A 23,727-nucleotide genomic window follows, 5' to 3' on the forward strand; every position below is an offset into this window, starting at 1 on the left:
GCTTAGAAATCCTAAAACCAAGCAATCAGTACAGTTTTGAAATCAGTGATTAAAACCAGTGCAGTTTGAAAGGTTCAGTCTGCCATCTTGATTTAAAATGACATCCAATCATATCCAGACATAGACAAAAACCTGCTCTGTGGTCTTCGGAACCATCTTGCAAAATTTGGTTGAGGTGTCAAAACACACACACGCACACACGATATATGGCTCATAATTATTTATTTGTGTCCCACTTTTCTTTTAGAAGGTGCCCAAAGTGCCTTACGGACATTTTGACTAGTTTTCCAAACTAGTTTTCCAAAAAAGAAATGTAAGCATTTTAGAAAAAATGTTTTAATAACAAGCAACAGCAATTGGCAGAATAAAACTGAGCACTTAAAAATATGCTCTGTGAGGCTATTTCAAGGCAATGGTAATTCTATGCGCTCTAGGTCTCCTCTGAATTAGTCTGTGCTATTGCAGACTGCTCTGTAAAGGCAGTGTTCCAAAAGACACTCAAGTGCATAAGTTTCTGATCTAAAATATGCATGCTCATTGTTTAGACGTTGGACAAAAAAGCATTTTTTATTTTAGAGACATGAGATGTTGTTGTTTATAATAAAATTGGTAACCTACCAACTCGTACCATTCCTGGACAGGTCTGGTCTGGTCACAGTGGTCTGTCTCCTGTTTGGATTATTGTAATGCAGTATACATGGTGCTCCCTAGAATATATCTCAGAAGCTTCACTTAATGCATAGCACAACTGCCACAGTTGGTATAGCCAGGAAGGAACAGACAGAAAGCAATACCATGCCTTAAAGAACTGTGTGTTTGATTCCACAGGATGTTATGCACAGGCCTAAGACATCTTTCTAGGGCCACCCAGTTGGAAAATGCTGGGTTAAGATGTCTTCGAATCCCCATGACTCAGCCATGAAGCTCACTGAATCAGTTATTCTTTCTCAGCCTGGCATACCTTGCAGGGCTGTTGGGGATCAGAGTATAGTGCATTACCTGGGGGGGGGGGAATAGGATGTAAATTCAAGTATGTAGTAACTGCAGTCACTACTCTGTGCATGGTATCAGATTTGCCAGATCATGGTCCCAGTAGCCTTCTAGAAACAGCAGCTAAAAGGAAGGTAATTCAAGCCCTCTCGGTAATCCAACCTTTGCAGGTCCTTGTATCTGTCTTTTACCATCCAGAGGTTTTCTTGTCATCACTCTGCACAATTTGGCATATAAGCATCCTGAGAATCTCTTAAGTTGAATTAAACCTAAAATCAAGGTTCCAGCCTTTATGACCATTTTGAAAGCGTATAACCTATGTCCATTGATTTCACTGTGTCTCTACTCTGGGTGTGATTCAGTTGGATACAAACTAGTATTATTGTGAGGTTGGCAGGCACTGGATCTGTGATTTTTTTGGGGTTTTTTGTCGTGAAGTCTTGCATTGTTAAGCTTTAATTCGATAGTGAGTCTTTTTTGCACCTTGTGTAAAATTTGCACCTTGTGCAAATTTAAAAGGATTTGTTTTAATTCTCCTGGATCCAGCTTTCACCCAGACCCCCTGGAAAAGCAAAGTGTGTGTATGCATGTGTGTGTGTGTTTTGTGTGTGTGTGTGTGTGTTGGTATTTGTGCGTGTGTGCACGGGCTTTCTCATCTCTGTCTGCAGCAGCTGAGTGTGAGATAAGCAACCAAAGGGGTGATGCCCATAGCACTCCTACCAAATTCCAAATGTGCCCTCGAGCCCTCGGAAAAGTTGGCAATTGTTGCTGTGGAAGAGCAAAAAAATAAAAATAAAATAAATTTCATCCATCAACTTTGTGACAGCCCTTCAAATATTTGAAGATGGCTATCATATTGCCTTTTAATAATCTCCAGGCTAAACATTCAAAGCTCGTGGCCAGCATCCCACTGTGCGGCAGCCGTTTAAATTATGTGCTCTGATGAAATATATGGCATTCGCTTTCACAAGACTGCTGTGCGGGTTGGCTTTCTTGCATGCCACTGCAAGTGGGGTGTTTTTTTAAAGCTTTGCAATTATGTGCAGTAAGCTGTTTCATGTGAAGGTGCTGGCACACCTGTATGCTGGCGAGAGGTGATGGTGTGGCTCAGATCTACATTATTCACCAACTTAGGGATGGGGGAGAAATTTGATTTAGTTCACATTTAAAGAGGTTTTCCAAACAGTATGTGAACTGGAACCCAGCCATCCTTCAAAATTTGCTGTTTTCTGACTTTTACAGTGCGGTTATCAAGCCAGGTAATGTGTAGGGAAATGTGTTTCTTAGGGCAGAGTGTGCCTGTAGTAGTGAAAATAACACTTAAAATGCTGAAATAGCTCACTCAGTAGAGTATGAGATTCTTAATCCCAAGGGCCATGGGTTCAGGCCCTACACTGGGCAAAAGTTTCCTGCACTCCGGGGGGTGGAGTGGGTGTTGTGACTCTCACAATCCCTTCCAACTCTAAAATTATATGATTCTGTTGGGGAAATGGCTTTCAAAAAGGTGTACACCTGGCAATACTGCATACAAAAATGTGTTTGCTAGGAGAAGTTTGCACTAAAATACTGATGAATTTTCATGAGGATTCACGAATTGCTGCAGGAATGTGGAGAACTGAATCACAAGGATGGAGAAGTGAGGAACTGAGGTGGGGCAGATTAATCTACCCCCTACCCCTAACTTGTGGCTTTTGTCCCAGCTTGCCTGGCTCTTTCAAACTGTGCATGTAACCATCTCTATTTCCCCTCCCCCCTCTCCTTTCAGACTGAAAACTACTCTTTTGATTCCAACTATGTGAACAGCAGAGCTCATTTAATAAAAAGGTATGTAGGGTGTTTGTTTGCTTTCTATGGGGTGGCAGTGGGGGGGGCAGGGGGGAGAAGTACTTAGTTTTAAACTGAATTCACATTGTCTAACTCTTTACTTCCCCCATTATTTCCTGCTCATTTAGTGTGTACAGAATCTGTTCATTTGAAACCCCCCCCTCTCTCTCTCTCTCTCTCTCTCTCTCTCTCTCTCTCTCTCTCACACACACACACACACACACACACACGCCCCCCCCCCAGCATTTGCATCCCATTAAATTCTCACTGCTTTGGCCTTTAGTTTACACACACACACACACACACACACACACACACACACACACACACACCCTTCTCCAATGAGCTGTGCCTCATTCATATAGGAAAGTGAGCATACAGTTAGGCAGAACCCTGTTACCCTGACAACTTATAATTCATAGAGTTTGTTCTCTTTCAATGCACAAGAATAAAATGATAGATGTGGATGAAGAGAGCTCCCTGGCATATCAGGAGAGAAAAGGAACTTGTCAGGGGTGGGGGGAGGTAAGGCAGCTGAGCTTGGGATCCTCCCCCCCCCGCAACCACTCTTTCCTCGCTTGAAGTTTGAATTGCAAATAAAAATACACACATTTGTATTGCAGTTCATTCCCATCCCCCATACTCCCCTCCCCTCGCCCTCTTTATTAAAATAAATCTATCCTTGCCCTGGCTTCATCCAAGCATAAACTCAGGAATGAATTTGGTCCCCAGTGAACGTGTTGACAATAATTACTAACATTTCAGAAGCACTTCACAGCGGACAAAAATGCATTCTAATTCTCCCTACCTTTACCCTCGCTACAATGCTTGTGGCGTAACTCATGTGCACCGGAATCAAACTGGTAAATAGTTGGTTTTGGTTTTGATTCCGTTTCTGCCAGCAAGAGCTTATTGGCATGGCATAGATGTTTTGCTAAATGGTTGCTTAGTGTGCTGATAAGAAGCATCAGCAAGCCCTTTGGTGGGGGGTGGGGTGTTCAACTAGTTAGTCCTGTTAGTGGAAGGCCATGCAATGACTTTCTCTACAGCAGTGGGTTCCCTCAGCTCTTCTCCCCTGTGGGCCCACTGCAGCCCCTGGGGAAAAAAGAATCCAGAACAACATATGGAATCTTCAAGCTGAAAAGCACTTTTGTCATAGCACTATGTTGAATTCCTTCCATAGGTTTGTGTGATCCCCACTCTTTCTCCAGTGTGCTGAAAAGAAGGAGTTTAGAAGGGTTTGCTTCCAGTTGAGATTAATCACAGCTTGCCTACGGTTTTATCAGAACTATTGTTAATGTAAATTTGGGGTAGCTAATATGGTGTCATTCAGAATTTGTGGACTCCAGCTCCCATTAGGGGTCAGGGATAATGCGAGCTGTAATGCAGCAACATATGGAGGGCAGCACATTGCCCACCCCTGATCTATGTGTATCTGAAGAAGTGTGCATGCACACGAAAGCTTATACCAAGAACTAACTTAGTTGGTCTTTAAGGTGCTACAGGAAGGAATTTTTTTATTTTGACTATGGCAGACCAACACGGCTACCCATCTGTAACTGGAACCCTGATCTATGGTTATTTGAAACAAGTCACCTTCAAAACATGGTTTGTGGTTGTTTAAACAAACCACAGTTAATACTGATCACAGTTTACGATTCAGATGACATGCTAAACTATGGTTAATCTAAATCAGGAAGGAAGGCTTCCAATCTATTCCTTGTGGCTGTCGACAAAGGTATGTTAGTAACCCATGTGATCAGAGAACATCAAGGCAGTTTAGGAGGATAACAGTGTTTCATGTTTTTTTCTTCTTTCTCTTCCTTGCTGTACCATGCAAGCTCTAATTTCACTATGTTAACTTCATTTTTAGTTTTAAAATATAATTCTGTGCATTGGTGTCATTCATATGCAGCCGAACCCTGCTGTTGTTTTGGTTAGCATTACCATAAGACTTTGGAACCCATTTCTCTGCAGTTGTTATGCTTCCGAATGCCAGTCGCAAGATGCAAAAACCCCATTTCACTGCTGATTCAGAGAAAATGGCAATCTGCAGAAAACCCAATTTATGTTTGCTCCAATTCAGTGGTAAAACACAGGTTTTCCCAGGAAAAGTGCTGGGGCATAAATACCTACTGCTTGGATTTGGGCTTGGAAAGCCCAGACCTGTGCCTAGAAAACATGGAACAAAGGTGTGGATGAGCCCCTACAGTGCAGACTTTGCTTGTGAAAGAAAAAAGCCCCATTGCACTAGTGGGGGCCCTTATGCCAGCTTCCACTAGCAGTGCTTGTTAAGTTAGATCCTGCTCATCATCTTAGAAGGGGAATTTCTTGTAGCTTCCCGCATGGAAAGGAGCTCTGTTTTTTGAAGATGGTGCTTGCCACCTGCTGATTTTACCAGGGCCAGCTCCTGCACAAAGTGCTCTCTGGAACAAAGGAAGCTGCCTTGCTTTGAGTCCAAACTATAGGTCCATCAACCTCAGTATTGTCTACACTGGCTGCCAGCAGCAGCTTGCTAGGATTTCAGAGTCTCTCCCAACCCCTCGTCCTACCTGGAGATTGAACCAGGGACCTTTTGCATGCAAAGTAGTTGCTCTAACATTGTGCTATGGTTCCTCCCTAAAGGACTTTATGGATCCATTCCATGAGAAGTTAATAGGGTAGCTACAACAAGCTGGATAGTGCTGCCTGGAAAACTGGACTGGGCATTCTCATTTTAATGAAGTAAACTATGGCAGGCATCAGTGAACTGTGCTGTGCTGCTGGGGCCCTGGCAATTGCCTGTTGTTGATGCCAGCCATGCACAAAGCATGAATCTCTCTCTCTCTCTCTCTCTCTCTCTCTCTCTCTCTCTCTCTCTCTCTCTCTCTCTGTGTGTGTGTGTGTGTGTGTGTGTGTGTGCTTGCATTATATAGGTAGATCAACCAATAGATTGATAGATCAATAGATATGCTTGCATTAAATATAGTAACAAAAAAAAATTCTGCCTAATTAACTGGAAGCTGCTTTTTGTCTATCAAAATTGTTTTTAAATTGATTGTTTCCATTGATCAATTGATTAAACACTGCAGCCTTAATTACAACTCCCGTTTTAAGCATTGAATTGTTGAGGGGAAACCCACTCAGGAACCTTTTGGTCCCTTTCCCAATTCTATGATTCTATTAGCTTGCTTGAATCAGTGCACCCATGAGGACTTGACGGATTGCACAATGGGTTCTGTGCATTTTGTTACATCCTTTCAGAGGATCTGATTATCCCCTTGCCCCAAAGCTCCCATTTTGTAAAAGAGACATAAGGAGTATGGCAATTATGAGCATGTCATGTAGACAGCTTCCATTCAGACAAGGAAATGAATATTTTTTTGTCTGCATTGCTCATGATATTCAACCACAATCTTCTAATTGCTGTGGTAGAGAAAATTGCGGCCTGCATCGTATTGTTCATTGCAGTCCAATATGGAGTTTGTCCTTTCCGTAGAAGAAATCTATTCATGTCTTTTGCTTTGCACCTACCATTAAACTAAACTGACAGTTTGGTGGTAGTTTACTGTGATTTGGTGGGAGAATTATTTAACTGCAGAAAAAGCTTTCCACACTTTGGGAAAGGGACTAAAGAGAGAGTCTGGTGTTGTAGGTTGACCTCTTGCATCATGGGCTTTGCTTCTGCTAAAAAGGCAAATGTATATATGTATAAAGTACAGATTGCCCAGATGTTTGATTATATGGAACTTGGTGTATGCAGCTCTTTCTCCCTGCCTCCCTCCATCCCTGCTTCATAGCCTTGGAAGTGAGACTAAGCAGAAATTCGGGAGCCAGAAATCAAGACCTGCGACAAAGGCATCAGGACCATGGACAGAGTACAGGGGAGATCTATGGCTACAGCCAGCAAGCAGGGATCCTTACGTGTTTCTCTGATGTTGTCTGCCTGTGGACCAAGTCTGTCCCAGAAGCTATCCCAGTTTGGTCCGCCAGGTTATTCCTGACAAATTATACCCATCTGCCCCATACCTGATGTCATGTGTGATGTCTAACTGGGACAGGTTACCAATGAGCCTTCAAAGGAACACTTGAAGCTGCTGGTGTGATTGTTCCTTTGCTGGAGCAAGGTATGCTAAAACAGACCCCTGTTCCCTTCACAGACCTACAATTCCCAGAGTGGTTTAACAGTTTAGCAGTCAATTCTTCACAGGCAACTCTGGGAATTGCAGGTCTATGAGGGGAATGTGGGAGTACCCTAACAACTCTCAGCACCCTTAACAATCCATGGGTCCCAGGATGCTTTGGGGAAAACCATGATTATTTAAAGTGGTATGATATTGCAGATGGGCCTTGGGCCAGTCACCACCTCTTAGCCCAACCTACTCATAGGGTAGTGTGAGGATAATATAGAGAGGGGAAGAGCTGTATAGCTCACCTTGAGCAGCTTGGAGGAAAGATGGTATATAAATGCAATAATAGATAGAGATGGCTCCATATGCTTGATCTGCAAAGAGAATTCCTGATATGTCAAGGGATAAAGCCGAGGAAAAAAGAAAAAAGAACTGCATCCAAGGGGTGCTGCTGAAAGTCTTGCCCTAATGAATGTCATGAGCATGATGTATTCATCAGAGAGCTGAAATGTCAACTATTAATCCTCCGGTGTGTTTTTAATCCAGCAAAACGTCGCTGTTTGGAGAAGTGTGATTGCTGCCTTAACTTTGTGGTGTGAATCTCAAAATCCTTACTTTTTAATTAATCTATTTGGTCTTTCTGAATTGATTTCTCCCTCGCCTCCTGCCTCCTGTGCATGCTGGCTAAATCCTAGGTTTAAAGGGCTTCTGCAGGGATGTCTTTATTTTAAAAGGCTGCATTTGAAGGTGTTCCAGTTTTAGTGTGTCTCAGCCCAGGCTTTTCTCTCTCCTCTTTCCTGCATGCTGTTCTTGGTTCCGCACAACATCCCGTGGTCGGTGGTCCACTTGGTTTCCATGGAGACCTGAAAAGGTCTTTGCAAACAGATGCATGCGTAATTCCCCAAGGCTTTGAAGTGTGAGCCATTTCCATGGCCCTCTTGTCCTGGTGGCCAGCAAAGAAATTTGCCAGGAAGAATTGCTGGCTGGTTTTGGTTTTTTTGCTAACTTGTTTGATCATGTTAGGAAGGGAATGTCCAAACATATTTCAATATGACAGGAGGCAACACTGGAGGCAGGGGGGATTTCGGTCACCATCATGCAAGCATAGGATTGGTGACTGGTTATCTGGGACCATGTGGGGAGGACAGCTAGACATTTAGCAATCTGCTGACCAGTCAGGAACATTACACTTGCTTGGTCGCTGACTGAGGAGCCCATTGTGTTCACCAATACCTGATCTCTCTTAATAGCAAGACTCAAAACTTCTGTTCCTCCTAAGTCATCCTGCAGGAAGGGTCTTGTTGTTCCTACTAAGAAACTGTTTCACTGGCTTCCAGTGTCTAGCTGCCTTCAACGCAGGGTCTTCTAATTTTCATGGTTTATTCCAAACCTCCAGAAAGCAAAACTGTGTTTTAGCTACTTCCACAACAGCTTTCTGTGGTCTGCCAGTTGAACTGCAGCTCCAATCACCTCTGGCCATTGGTCATGTTGGCTGAAGGTGATGGGAGTTGGAGTCCAACAACATTCAAAGGGCCACAGTCCCCCCCCCAAAAAAATCTCTATTAGAGAACTAAAAAAGGAAAGTTCCTGAATTTAAATTGGATGTTGGCTGTAATAAGACGAGTTTGGAAGTCCTTCTCAGGTAGCTTCCACATATAAAGCAAACAGGAAAGAGGATTTTGACTTAACCTTAAGAAGAAATTATTGACCCTGTGAGTTGTTCAGTCATGGAGCAGACTGCCTCAGAAGGTGGTGGGACAGGTTTTTAAGCTAAGAGGTGAGGAACCTTTTTGCATCCACAGCACAGGCCAGATCTTTATCAGGATCAGCCTTGCAGGCCAAATTTGACAGCTTTACAAGTCTCCCCACTCTTCTTTTAAACTTCTGATCTCAGTACTTTAAAAAGAGAGTATGGTGAGACTTGCAAAGTCTTATAATTTAAAATTTATACATTAAATCAAAGGTGGGGAACCTGCTCCTCTTCCAGATGTTGCTGGCCCTGACCATTGACCATGGTGGCTGGGGATGGTGGGAGTTGGGAGCCCAACAACATTTGGAGGGACTAGCAGAGATTGAAGCACTATGCAATATGTACTGCAGGGCTTGGAAAGGCTAGGATTGAGTATCCTTCCTTACTAACTGCCTACGTGTGCCCTGTCTGCTGTATTTGTGGTTGAGAAGCCATTTCCTGTCCATTCTGGTTGTTCAGCTGGAGATCCTTGGGCTTTTGCCTAGCTTGAGTCACTGGGAGCAGTGCAAGCCCCAGTGCTGTTGGAGTTGTGAGGGTTAAACTTTGGCTTTGCCAGCTTCAAAGCAGTGAATTGTAGTAGTTTATTTCCTGACTCTCTCTCCAGACTTATGGAACTATGAGTTGATTCAGCAAGACGGAAGAGGTTAAGGGGTGATATGATAGCCATGTTCAAATATATAAAAGGATGTCACATAGAGGAGGGAGAAAGGTTGTTTTCTGCTGCTCCAGAGAAGCGGACACGGAGCAATGGATCCAAACTACAAGAAAGAAGATTCCACGTAAACATTAGGAAGAACTTCCTGACAGTAAGAGCTGTTTGACAGTGGAATTTGCTGCCAAGGAGTGTGGTGGAGTCTCCTACTTTGGAGGTCTTTAAGCAGAGGCTTGACAACCATATGTCAGGAGTGCTCTGATGGTGTTTCCTGCCTGGCAGGGGGTTGGACTCGATGGCCCTTGTGGTCTCTTCCAACTCTATGATTCTATGATTCTAAGACTGTGGTTCCCCTGAAGCAGTGTCCTTATAGAACAGCCTTTCCCAACCAGGTGCCCTTCAGATGTTTTATTATTATTGCATTGGTCCATTGAGCTCGGCAATGCGTACATTGACTGGCTGCAGCAATCCAAGGGGTTTCAGACAGGGGCCTTTCTAAGCCCTACTTGGGAGATTCCAGCATTTGGACCTGGGACCTTCTAGCATGCAAACCAGATGCTCTATCACTGTCTTTGGGCTTTCCTTATATTCTTATGGCACCAGGGACTGAAGCTCTGGCAGCCATCAAAGGTGACAGTGCTGGATGCCATGGTGATGGGAGAGGGTGGGAAGAGCAGGGAAATCTCAGCTGATCGGTTGACTGGGCCTCTTATGCCATCAGACATGGGATCCCCCGCAATGGAGAGTGTGGCAAAGGAAGGGGGGGAATAAGGCAAAGCAGGTCTGAAACCAGTCTTCTTGCAGCAGCTCTGCATGCCTGACACAGGAGTTTTTTGCTGGTTTCTTCTTTCTCAGCCCTTTGGATGAATTCCTGACTCGCATTTCTCAGGCCACAAGCACAAAGCCCATGGCAGGTGCATGCAACACCATGTTCCTTGCAAATTGCCTGTTGCGAAAGATAGTCTTACAAGGATGTGAACATTTAAATATTGCATCTGTTCCGTGGGTTCCTTGCTCAGCTGCCGTGTCCTGTTAGGTGTTTCCTGTGCATTTAGTAACCTATCCCGGGAGTTCTACTTAAGCATACCTCGTAATGTTCAGCTGCACTTCACTAGCAATCACAGGAGACCACTATTTCTGTGCCATTGCAGGAGTTCAGAGATGTACATCTTGTGCTGAGCTGAATAGGTTGGGTTGTTGTTGTACTTTGTCTCTTCCGATTACTCTGCTCTTACAGAGAAGGTGCTCCTGCGCCTTCCCTCCCACCCCAATATTGCCTCTAGTGGAGCTCTGGCTGTGATCTGCTCAAGCTTCCCTCCTTGTCCTCACTTTGTTCTGCAAGCTACAACGCAGCTTAGGCTCGCAGGAGGATAAGAGCAAGAATCTTCTCTAATTTTCTGCACACCTTGGGGGCTGCCTCCAGTTCTGACTGCCTTGTTGAATGCCAAGCGCCAAGATCAATGAGTTGGAGTGGCTGCTCTCTTGTACTGGAAATAGCCCCCTTGTGACACCCTGGTGGAGAAAGCTTACCTTGCTCCCTACGGGATGGTAGGAATGCTGCAGATCCTGCCTGAGGCTTTTGACACCCTCTGAGCCATGGGGGTGCTTTGTGTTTTCAGACACAGCTCTGCAGAGTAAATCACTCTTCTTTCTTCCACCCAGCAGTTCGACATTCAAAGATCTGGAGGGGAACAGCCTGAAGGACAGCGGGCATGAGGAGAGTGACCAGACAGACAGTGAGCATGATGTCCAGCGCGGGCTGTACTGTGACACAGCTGTCAACGATGTTTTGAATACCAGCGTCACCTCCATGGGGTCTCAGGTGCCTGAACAAGGTTTGTTGTGTCAGTTATTTTACAAATGCTACTTGTGATTAGCTTTTTTTTTTTTTTTTTAGAGCACACAGGACCCATACAGATAGCCTGCTGTTGCTTGTGAGCTGTTTGGCCTCTCCTTTGCCCTGAGCCCATTGATGGTGCTGCTGTGGAATGTTTGTGAACATTCTGACTGCTCAAGGAGAAGGTGCCTGCAAGTGACCAGTAATGAAAACAGTGCTGTTTTAGGAAGGAAGGTAAAGGCCTATGGAAAAGGCTCGTGACAGACCTGCAGGCAGCAAGGGTTGTTGGCAGGTAGGTTAGTGGGGAAGAGAGTGACATCCAGGAGGTGTGAAGCAGAAGACATGGAAACGAGTAAGCCAAAACCAAAAGGAGAAAGGACTGTTAGAAAAAGATGTCTTCTGAATATCACAATTGATCATTAAGCTAACCTACGTCTGCCTGCAGATTCTGGCCTGTTTGTGAATTGACCCTGTAGCTTAAGAATAATATAATGAAATAAAATTGTCGGTCAGTTCTCTATGCCACACGAACTTGCTGTTCCAGGAGATATTTGTGTTTACTTAACAAACATTTATGGGCAGTATGTGTGATGTCTTTTAAAAAGCTCACCACATTTTTACAACTATGGCAGTGGTGGCATCCAGGAGGAGTCATGCTGGGAGAAGCATGACCAAAACACCACCACCACCACAACAACAACACATCACAAAAAAGGTGTGCGGGGGGAGGAACATTTTTTTGCGCATATGCTGATTTTTATCCCTGGATGCATATTTAGACATAGTTAAATAGGAATACAACACATTTCATTGCAGTGGGGAATACAGTAACAGACCTGCAGACTGTTAATGGGAAATGTCAAGGCCCCTCTACCTCCTTCTTAACTTTAAACTGAACTTGGACTGGACCATTCCTTAAACGGACAACTGTCATCTGCAGACTAGGATACTTTGTCACCCTAGCTGCAAGGAGTCCTTTGTTTCTCAAAAGGGTTCTATCTGCTCTGGAAACCGTTCCACCTCTTACCTAGGACTGAGAGAGATCTACTCAGTGCATGCTCAGAGGCACTTTCCTCTTTATTTTTATGCACCCCGAGTGTGAATCCTGACACTCAGACTGTTTCTGGCATGAATCTCTGCTTGCCTGTATTCTGTTTGTCCTTCGGGGCCTCTCTGTCCTTTCCTTTGATGTCCCTCAGGCATCGATGGCTGGGATCCAGTTCTTCCAGACTGTGTCTATATGAGCAAGAACGCTGTCAGAGACTGAAAATGCACATCCATTCATAAAAAGAGATGCTTTAGAAGTGTAAAGCATCTGTTTCTCATCCTGACATGATGTTTTGAAACTGTTCTTCATGCCGCTTGACAAATGATGTTGGTTTGACCTGTTGCAAAATGTTCTTCTCGTAACTGGAAGTCCCAAGTGATCAATTTTGCCTGCTGCAGAGGCGTTATACAGCTCAGCTCAGGACCTTTTCTGAATCTGGTTTCCTCCCTTGGCTGCTGCAACTTTAGATCTTGCTGGATGAGGTTCAGAGAAGATGAGGAAGTGATTTATAAAGATGCGTTTTAGGGGAATATGCGAACTACATTGTGCTTTGCACATGCCCCTCTCCATCTTCCATCCAAGCAAGCAAAATATATTAACACAGCTCAAGGGCACTCAAATGTGGAGCAGAGCCAGTGAAGGGGTGTGGCCTCTAGGGAGGGGGTGTGGCCTTGGAAGTGCTAGTGAGGGCTGGGAGGGTCCTGGATGGAGTGACCTGGACAATTGTGTTTGGCTCCTAAGCCTGAGTTTCCCACCCCAATATACAGAAACAGCAAACTTAGCTGCTGAATTATGATGGCTATGTAGCCAGAACAGGTGTAGTGAGAAACAAGAAGGAAGCATTGGCATGAGAGCAGGTTTGCAGAAGTACAAAAAATGTTTGTGTGTGAGGAATCTAAGGAGTGCCCCACAGAAAACCACCCCATTGAGGAGTGAGCGATGTTCAATGACCACAGAATATTGGAAGTCTTGTGAAGTGGGGGTAGAGGAGAGAATTGAATAGTGTCCTGAAAGAAGGTGTGGCTTGCTAAATTGGGATCATTACACACTGCAACTTTTTGTTGCAGATCCCAGTTATCAAATGGATTCTACGTCTGAGGTTTTGAATGAGAAGTGAAAAAATATGCCATCTCCATATTTTTCTTTTTCTAGCAATCTGCATAGCTTGAACTTCATACGTACTAAGATCCTGTTTTCCACCTCATCCAGACATGCCTTAACAGTTCTGATCTGCAGTCAATTTGTAACCCAGGCACTAGGCATACACATTCCAACCCCACGTAATTTGTGCGGTGGAGCACATACATTTTGACAGTAGGGGTGAGGGACACGCAATTCCCTTCTGTTTCAAAGCTTCAGTATTTCCGTGTAAGAATTAACTCCACGGAAACTGAACATTTAGAAGACTGGAGGAAGCCACTGGTTTTACAAAACAGGGATTGTTATAAAATAGGCTTTCACCATTTTATTAGAAAAGCATCTACAATAGGAATCTACAAAAAGATGAAGTTCTCCCCAGAAATTGGAAGTTGGTCATTTCTTAAAAAAAACATAAACAAAACAAAATCTAAGCATTAAAAAACAACACCTCTTGTATCAAATGGAGGGAAGCAGTTATGTGAGAGCATGTACAAGTTAAAGATCTACCGGTACTTCAGATCAGCTAACTCCCTCCAAGAAAGATTTCTTTAAAAAGACGACTCCCCCCATCACCAATGAGTTTGCCTTTCCTGTCCTTGGGAGTGCCACTTCTTTTGTGATTTCCTGTCTTTACTTGAAACTATAATGAAGAGCTTTCAGTCAACAAGATTAAGCTCCCCAAACCATTTTGAGTTTCTCATGGGGTTGGGGGATAAGATTAACTGCAAGGCTCAAAGGCCTACTCTTAGATCAACTCAAGATTAAATTACAAAGGAAGTGATGCATTTTAAGAGATTTGTTGTAGTTATTGTTCATACCATATAATAACCAGAGTTATATGTGCCCTCGAGGAATAATTCAATCTGAAGCAAGAAGATGGGGGCTCGGGGGGGGGGAATGGAGGAGGAATTATCCAGGGCCTGCAAACATTAAGTGTCTTGCAGGATTGTCAAGCCAATATTTGTAATTACCAGGGCCCTGCCCCTTCCTTTCAGTACAATACAAGGCATGTATACTTCAGTCGTGGCTTGTGCCCATTGGGGCTGTTAGGGCAGCAGGCAGGGATCCTAGCAGTAGTTAAGAGACAGAGCCAATGACAGGCCAAGCCAATTAATTATAGCCAGGGCTTTTTTTCAATTGCCTAGAACTCAGTTCCAGCACCTCTCAGCTGGGTGCCATTGCCATTATAAGAGAACAAGGGAGGTGTTCATAGTAAGTTCTGGTGCCTCTTTTTCTAGAAAAATAGTACTGATTATAGCTTTATTCCCATCCTCCACTACACCACACTAAGCTTAAGGAGGAGGAAGCTGACAGTGCTGTCCTTAGACTGGGTTGTAAGTAAGAAGGCAGACAAATGTGAGCTACCTGAGAGCAGAGTGAGGTTGGTGGAGCAGTGCCCCCATTTGTCCTTATAGAGCAGCCTCCACTGGTCTACTTGGAAGAATGTTCCAGTGGTGTTCACTCATGCTTACTCCCAGGGAAGAACAAATAGATTTGTAGCCTTAGGCTCCCTTTCATTTGGCTGTGGAATGCATGACCTCTGGGAAGATGTGGCCAGGGAATACATTGGTGTGTGGCTTGTAAGTGTGAGCCCACCTTGAGGACTGCCTCTCCCCATATAAACTGATCCAGACTCTGCAGTCATCCTCTGAGGCCCTTCTTCGTGTGCCTCCTCCACAAGAGGTCAGGAAGGTGGAAACATAGGAATGGGCCTTTTTCTGTGACAGCTCCATGATTGTGGAATTCTCACCCTGGAGAATTTCCACTGGTGCCTTCATTATACCTCTTTAGGTGCAAGGCAAAAATGTTCCTCTTCAACCAGGCCTTTGGCTGATAATAATTATTTTTTATGTGCATTTATTCTGTACTCTTAGCTTGTGAACCACCCTGATGTCTTCAGTTGAAAGGTGGTATATAAAGTATAATAATAATAATAATAATAATAATAATAATAATAATAATAATAGATAAATACTGATCATTGACCACAGGAGGATATTTCTCTGAACAACCCTTATGGCTGTGGGCGTAGCATGGTAGCTAAATGGCAGCTGGATTAGGCTAGATCCACCTCGACTGTTCTTAAGTTTCCATTGTCTCTTAGGAGAACCCCCATCTCCTGATAATTTCTTCAACACCCACCCTGGGAAATATGACAGCCCCACCAAGGAAGAAAAGCTGGCTGTGACCTAGGGAATCAAAGGGCTTCTTTCCCACACTGTCCAAACAGCAGAATGCTCCTTGCCTGAAGGAGAGGAAAGATGCCTGAAACCTCAATTCCTGGGGTATTTTGGTGACATGACTTCAGTTGACCCTGTAAAACTTTCTAAATGGGAGTCCATGGCCATTACTTTCCAATTTACCACCACCAGCCATGCTTAATGGGCAAGCGGTAAGATCTCCTGTAATAATGTATTTTCTGGACAGCCTTCTTATGGGCAGAGATGAGAAAATTAAACATTTATAGATTTGTGCTATGGAAGTTTAAATTCTTTCCAGACCTAGACTGTTTCTGAAATAACTTAGCATTTATTATTCTCCTCTAAGAAAGGAAGGAAAAGTCTTTAAAAAAAAGAAAAGTTGGTGGGAGGGGGAGGGAGCAGGGAGATTGGGTCAGTGCCATCAGACCTCGAGACCCAAGCTGGTTCGTGATTTTGAGCAAGGCGCGCTCAGAGGGGAAACTTCTCCCTGAGTGGGCTCACCTCCTTGGTATTGTCATTCCTCCCTCTTGGACTTTTCCTCTAGGTTTAAACTCACCTCAAGGGGAGCGGAGACGGCTGCTTCTTGCTTCTGTTAGTTTTTGCAAACTTCCTTTCCTGTTGCAAATTGTGTTGAACAGCAAGGAATTTGTAAACTATCTAGGGAGTTTGTAGAAGGCAATAGAGAAATTAACATTAAAACTATGAAGGATTTGGATGGGCCTTTAATGAGTTTTCAAAAAGGGTCACAAATACGACTGCTGATGACCCGCTTCTGACTGAGATATATGAGCTGACTGTAGCTATTGACTGGTGGGAAGGTATTTCTTTTCCATGCTCAGAAACAGTCTTGTTGTATCTCCTGTTCCTCCTCATCTCCGTCTCCCAACCCCACACCTGATGTTTCAGGATTGGTTTCTGCCACTGATACTTTGGTAGTAGTTTTTTTTTAAATGAAGCATTTGTGAGATTATTGTAGAGCTAGTGTGTTAAAAACTGGAGTTGCATATCTGGGGAAACCAGTTTCTTGATGAGCATAGAGCAAGTTGTCATTTTTTGTGCATACTACTGTATTTTTCGCCCTATAGGGTGCACCGGCCCATAGGGCGCACCTAGGTTTTTTTGGGAAAAATAAAGAAAAAAAAATTTTCCCCCCAGGCACGGGGCTGGAGCGGGGGAAGCCCGAGATTAACCTGACCCCAGCCCCCAGAACAGGCTGCTATCCGCAAGCCTTGGGAGCCCGGCGGGAACTCCCGCCGGGCTCTCCAGGCTTGCGGATATCTGCCCGAAGCCCAGGGCGCACTGCTCAGAGCACCCCAGGCTTCAGGGTGCAGGCAGCTCTCCGCCAGCCTAGGGAGCCCGGTGGGAACTCCCGCGGGCTCCCCAGTCTTGCGGAAAGCTTCCTGAAGCCTGGAGAAAGCCTGCATTTGCCCCATAGGACGCACACACATTTCCCCTTCATTTTTGGAGGGGGAAAAGTGTGTCATATAGGGTGAAAAATACAGTACTTTTACAAGTGAGACCTGCAATAAAAGGTTGCAGTTCACCACCAGCCATTCCCTTCTTCACAGTACTCCATTACACTGAACCTCTCACCTGATTTTCACTCCCTCCCAATCAATCAACATTTCATGGCAATTGAGTATGCTCGGGTCTCATTGGGCTGTTTTTGAGGTTCCGTTGCTCATATTTTCCCCTCCACTCTAAAGCTATTTTGTAATTCTGAAAGCCTTTCAGTTCTCTTGAGTCTGTTGCTACCTCCCTGGATATTGGAAATGCAGTGTATTTACGTCAATGGAAGCATCGTTTGTGGCAGTCTTCCCCCAACCTCCAGGTGTTTTGGATTACATTTCCCATCATCATCCCTGACCATTGTCCCTGATGCCTGGGGCTCATGGGAGTTGTAATCCATTGCATCTGGAGGACACCAGGATTGGGGAAGCAGGTTTGATTGTATGGCCATCTGGAACATTGCAGGACAAAGAACCCAAAGAGAACTGTGGACATTAGTTCCACCAATCCAGAACGGCTTTGGACTTTCCTCCAACATGCCATGAGTTGCTTCCAGAACTAATTCCCTCTGTGCTGTGCCTTTTTGTGCTTGTGAACAAATATTTCATCATGAAGCGAAAGCACCTGTAAATTGAAGCTGCTGACGGGTCTCAAAAGCTTTCTCAAAAGAACTGCTACTGCTGCTGTCTCTCAGCTAATATTGCATAGAGGAGGTGCAAAATACTTTAATGTATTCCGTGCAAATATTATGTAAATTACATTTAGGTGTGAATGAGATATGCAAATACGCTGTGCTTCTGCAGACTCTTACAGCTTTCTAACGGGAACCTGGGTGGTGATCCCCATTGCCCTCACCTCCTTTCATCTAACTGCTGCTCTCATGACTCTGAATCCAGAAGATTTGCATAAAGTACTTTTTTATTGCCAAACACAGGTGTGTTCACAATACAGTAGAGTCACATCTTCAGTGGAGGTTAAGTTCCAAGGCCAGCAGGTAAGGCAGAAATTACATGTAGCCAAAAGTATCTTACCAGATTTTCAAAATTACATCATTTGCAGCACCTTCCTTGGTCCCAGTGCTGGCAAACAAGGCAGTGGGGATATCCTGTGGGGAGGGCCTTCCCTGTGTCTCTGCTTGCCTCCCTTCACTCCTCCACATGCGAGTGACTAGCAGAAGTGAGGAAGAGGGAGGCAAAAAGAAGAAAAGGACTGGAGTTGATGGTGGCTTCTTAACTTCTTCCTTTTCTTAAGCTTCAGCATTCCTTATTCCTCACTACTCCTGTTTCGTTTTGCTAAGCTGCATTACATTACTCATTGTTTGTGCTGGTAAAAGGTTGCATTTTGAAGGATGTTGGTGGCTGGTTTATTGGGGTTGAGCATTTATGGGGCAATGTCATAATGCAGTGTTGGGTTTAAATCCTGTCATCTGCAAACTGGGGGAAAGTGAATTTGAAAAAGAGGCTGTCTTCTTAATATTTTAAGCACCGAGAGTGGTTTCTATCTACAAAACAGGTGCTGCAGCTGAGCACTTATAGTTGAATTTGCATAAGCTAAATGTGTATATGATGCAAGTTGACTGTGGAGTCAGGTGGGCCAGTGTGGGGAATAACATGACTGCTTGGAGCTGGAAAGTTATTAATCTCAGGGATGGAGGGGCGTGTAGTGGCATAAAATGATGGCACCTCAAAAAGGGTTAAAGAGAAATTGGATTGGAATCTGGTGCTAGTGGCAGGGAATTGGCAACCCGCCCCCCAGCCCAGGTGTGCCCAATTGTCAGCTTTTGGTTTGTATGCGCCTCCTGAACAATGTTATCAGGTTTCTTACTGCTATAGTAAACATGTTTTCAAGCTGTAAGAGAGAGAGAGCGCTTCCAGCACTTCAATGCTAGAGCTCTCTTTATATGTAATATAATTAATGTCTGTATCTGGATGCAACACAATTATATGCCTGAGTGCACATGCTCCATAAAGGTTAAGTCCATACTATTAAATGGTGCCAATTTTATTACAGAGCTGATCATTTGAAGCTCCTGGACATACTGTCTGGACAGTCAGTGTCACACAAGATTATATTGAAATTGGTCATTTCTGCCATGGAGGCACACTTGCTAGAATCTGCTCTCCCACTGCAGTTTTACTTACAGTTTTTCTGCATTTAGAGTAGCTGGTCTTAAGGGTCATATACACAAATGTAAGACTTCAACATCCATGGTTCAGTGTGAATGAAAGTAAACATGTCCATGAAAAAGAGAAAAAGTAGTCATGTACATGTTCTTCTCCAGGCAATGGACTCAACTAGATGGGTTTGTAGCAAACGTAGCATAATTTTAGGTATTTGTTTAAAAGAGAAGCAGCACACTGTCAAGCAAATCCAAAGCGCCAATAAGGCAATAGCAATTAAGGCAAGGTTCTGGTTTTGATAAGGCAAGTCAACCTGACCAATAAGGCAAAGTCAAGGCAAAGCAGGCAACACCCTGGAAAGCTCCATACGCAGGGCTTATCCACTTGGACAGCAGCCTCTTCAGTTAAAGGAGCCTTCCTTCCTTGAATAGTCATTGGCTGTGGTGTAAGGAAAGACCTTGCTACAATGGTGGCTTCTGGGCTAGAGTTCAGGAGATGCTTCTGAGTCAGCAAGGACATTGGCTGGTTTTGAGTGCAATTCCCTCCTCCCCAATTCCAAATCCATGGCCTTTAACATGATATCAGTTTACATTGCGACCACAGTCTGCAAGGGATCGATCCCCCAGCTGTCTCAGATATGCTATTGGACAGCTTCATTGGTAGTGCCCTTATTTAGGATTAACCAATAGTATCAAAAGGATGAGAAGGGGAGGGGGAGTCCGGTGGTCAGCTTTCAAGGTAGGGTTTAGAATCTCCCACTCAAAATGACAGGTCCAGTCAAGCATTTTCCCATTGCGGTAAATTTTGTGACTGGAATTAATGTGCCATTGTCTGTGCCTTAATGGAGCAACTCTCGGCCCTGACCCCAAGCACTTGTGTCTGCCTTTACAGGAAGTCTATGGCTCTTCCCTTTTCTCCTATTGAATTATTGAGGCTTCCCCTCCTCAGTGGAGTCTCTTCCGAGGCAAAGTCTGTCAGTGTGGCATTACAAAGGGGTGGGGGGAGTGGGGAAGGGAGGGGCTCAGAAGCGTCCTCCTGACTTCTGCCGCTCATCTTATTTTAGCAGTCGGAATTGTGCCCAGTCCTTTTAAACTTTTTGATGGTCTTAATGATTGATTAGAATGATTTCATCAGTTGGAAAGATTGCTTTTAATTGCTCTAATATGCACCCAATTTGGAGTTCATTACCGCACTGAATTGTTTTCCTTCCCCTGCTAATTGATACCAAATGGAACCCACCGGAACCTGCACTAATGTGCTGTTCCTTTGGTGTACCTGCCTACAAGTTAATAATCTGTTTATTTCTGAGGGTGCAGAGCTATCGCTTGGAATGCACTCAACATATTTATTTACTGGTTCTTTTTGTCAGCTGAACTTTCACGTAGCTGGTTTGTTTGGGAGAAAACAAGGCTCCAGAGAAACCCAGTGCCTTTCTAAAACCCAACAGTCTGCTAGGAATTTGCTCTTTAAAATGTGTAATGTGGGATTTAAAGCTCTTTCCAGCTATGCATACTCTGTGCTTTTTTGTAAAAAGCAAACAACCTAAATTTCTATGCTAAGGTTACCTGGATTCTGTGCTAAGAAAATTCATATGGGGAAATGGCCATAGCTCACTGACATAAGCAACTGCTTTAAATGCAAATGTTAAATCCCTGGCATTTCCTGGTAGGGTAGCAATTGGGAATGACTCCTGTCCGAAACCCAGGAGAACTATTGTTATTCAAAGTAGACAGTACTGAGCTAGATGGACCAATAGTCTGACTTTGTATAAGGCAGCTTCCTATGCACCTTTGTATATATTTTGTTTTGCATAATTTAGTCTGCTCTGCTAGTTATATGGGGAAAGAGTTGGAGAGTACCCCTACAGTACTGAAGTCAGAGGGAATGGGAATCGGGGGGGGGGTGTTTGTAGAAGGTAGAAGATTAATTCCTATTGAAGGAATGGCAATTGCCAGTCCAGCTGTGGCAGTGATAGACAGCTGGGTGCTTTCCAGCCGCTAACCCAGAAGGGCAGAGGAAGATGCCACTGATGGTGTGCCAAAATATTCCTTCCTACCTCGTTCAACACTACTCCCTCATAGGGACTGATCTCCACCCCCCTGCCCCCTGGATGGGAGCATAACTAGGGAGCTGGAAAATGGTACAGGAAATGGGTGAAACTTGTTGATGGGGTTCGCATATTTGATGCTAACAAAGCAAGTTTAGGGATAAGGAAAAGACTGAATGCCAGTCTCTCTCTGCCTTCCGGAGGCATGGATAAAACTAGCTAGGGTGGGACCAAGGGAGGGTCACTGGTGTGTGTGTGTGTGTGTAAGGGACACCATCCTCCACACACGTTAAGGATAGGTAAACATCTATTTGGTGGGCTGTAGCGATGCCATTTGAGTACTGATAGTTCAGCTCCTCTCTCTATGGTCTCTGGGATCTTGGCAGGCTTCTTTGTCCACTCAAATACTTGTTTTTGGGTGGGTAGGCGGGGGAGGCCCATGACTTGCAACTACAGGTTGTTGGCTATTTGTAGCCTTTATATGGCTGTACCCCACACACCATTGCATGGTGCTAAAAAGAAACAACCAATTTAACAACAAAAGAGTAAGGCACTAGTAGAAAGACATATAGAATCAATTTGCCCATTGAACAACTGTAATGGAGGTCTCTAAACCATATTAAAAACCCCTAAGGCTGAATTTCACGCTTTTTACAAAGAATTATGCCAGGCATAAGGCCTGAAACCAGACAGACTTCTTTGTTAAAGCTTCTCTGCCCATAACACAAAGGAAAATTGAGTACAAAGTGGGTCATTCCTTAAACTAAAACAGGCGTCCTCAAGGGTCTTGGCCCAAACGGTCAATAAGTTTTACAAATTTCTCCTTGAGATAGCTCTTCAGCTTTATTGACACTCAGCAAACACAAGGCAAACAATCACACATTGTTGAACATAGTCATGTCTTCACCCTGTGCAAAGTGTTAAAAGGATTGTTCAGTTGTACATGTTGTAACTGGGAGGGAAACTGTGGTAAAAAAACACCATTTTAATAGCAGGAAACAATTTGGTGTGGTCCAATAGTTCAGTGAGGTTTAATGATGGGTGTATTTTTTTTTTGGGGGGGATGTCCTTTTGCTCATAACTCACACCAAATAACATATACACTCCTAAAGTTTTTAAATTTGTAAACATCCTGAATGGAATCTGCATGGGCTTGAAAATCTGAGGTAGATGTAATTTCAGCAGCTGAATAGGAATTGTCTAAGAAAGTGGTTTTCAATGTGCCATGCCACCCTGGGGTAGTTGAATGGTGGTCAGGGGTGCCACGGGCAATACTGGCCTCTCTCCCTCTTTCCTTCCCTCCCTCCTCTGATGCCCTCTTGCCTGCCTCCCAAAGACTTGCACATCTGTTTGTTGCAGCAGCCCTGGCTACAAGCTTCAGAGGTGAATGGTGCCTCTGGGGCTAGCCAGGGGGTGCTGGTTGCCAGGAACTGAGGTGGCCTCAGAGTAAGCAAGTGGGTGAGGAAGCCCAGCCAGCCTGTCCACCGGCCCTTGCTGTTGGGAATGAACAGACAAGTCCCAGGCCCCTGTGGGCAGCTCTTTGGGGCAGCTCAGAGAACAGGGGTTGCAGCAGTGGCTGCTTGGAGGACTTCCAAGGAGAGGGGAGAGAAGAAGAGGATGAGGGAACACCCCACAAGGGAGGATGTTCGAAAAAGGGCGAGAGTCTGCCAGCTCTGCAGGCAGGGGCTCCTGCACCCCACTGGGCTCCTGTGCCCCACAGGAATGCCGCAGAAAGAATGTAGTTGGTCAAGGGAGCTGTGGACTCAAAAAGGTTGAAAACCTATGGTCTAAGAGATCATGCTAAGTCTCTTGTTGGCTAGCTAGATGTGCATGTGTCTGTGTACTTCAGAATAAATAGATACATTTAGGATTCTGAGGAGGGGGAGTGTTCCCCTTGTCTCCACCCTCCAGAGGACACCCATGACATTCATTCAAGCTTATTGTTGTGCATAAGGGCTAGAAATCTGTTCCTTTGTTTTTAAAATCGAAATGAATTATTTATCAAATTTTACTGTAGCTTGCCATACTAGGAATGCCAGCATGACATGGATAGTTCTGTCTCCTCCCCTCCCATGTTTGTGTGGTCTGGCCCTAGGTCGACACAGGTTAGCAGGGCATCATGTTTGTGCCAAAAAATACTTTGGACTTCTTAAGTGATGGTCACTATCATTGTCACCCTACCCTTTGTACAAGGAGCTTGGGGGGGGGGGTGTATTTGTAAACCACTTGGAGTTTTTTTTCTACAGTCAAGCAGTATATAAATGTTATGACATAAACATAGGGTTCCCCTCCACACCTTTGAAGTACAGTGGTACCTCAGGTTAAGTACTTAATTCATTCCGGAGGTCCGTACTTAACCTGAAACTGTTCTTAATTCATTCCGGAGGTCCATACTTAACCTGAAACTGTTCTTAACCTGAAGCACCACTTTAGCCTATGGGGCCTCCTGCTGCTGCTGTGCTGCCGGAGCACGATTTCTGTTCTCATCGTGAAGCAAAGT

General features: G+C 44.4%; 1 protein-coding gene across 2 annotated transcripts in view; it reads left to right on the plus strand.

Moving 5' to 3' along the window:
* The window catches only part of PCDH19 (protocadherin 19), a 138,432-nt gene that overhangs the window by 70,677 nt on the left and 44,028 nt on the right, over positions 1-23,727 (plus strand). The window contains exons 3-4 of one of the 2 annotated variants that reach the window (XM_081179397.1): positions 2,756-2,814; positions 10,988-11,160. In XM_081179397.1, the coding sequence (XP_081035523.1) occupies positions 2,756-2,814; positions 10,988-11,160 (232 nt within the window). The remainder of the gene's footprint in view (positions 1-2,755; positions 2,815-10,987; positions 11,161-23,727) is intronic. The other variant, XM_081179398.1, reaches the window with a different exon arrangement.

Source organism: Podarcis bocagei (genome assembly GCF_964188305.1).
Source record: "Podarcis bocagei genome assembly, chromosome: Z".
In the NCBI taxonomy this organism is placed as follows: Eukaryota; Metazoa; Chordata; class Lepidosauria; order Squamata; family Lacertidae; genus Podarcis; species Podarcis bocagei.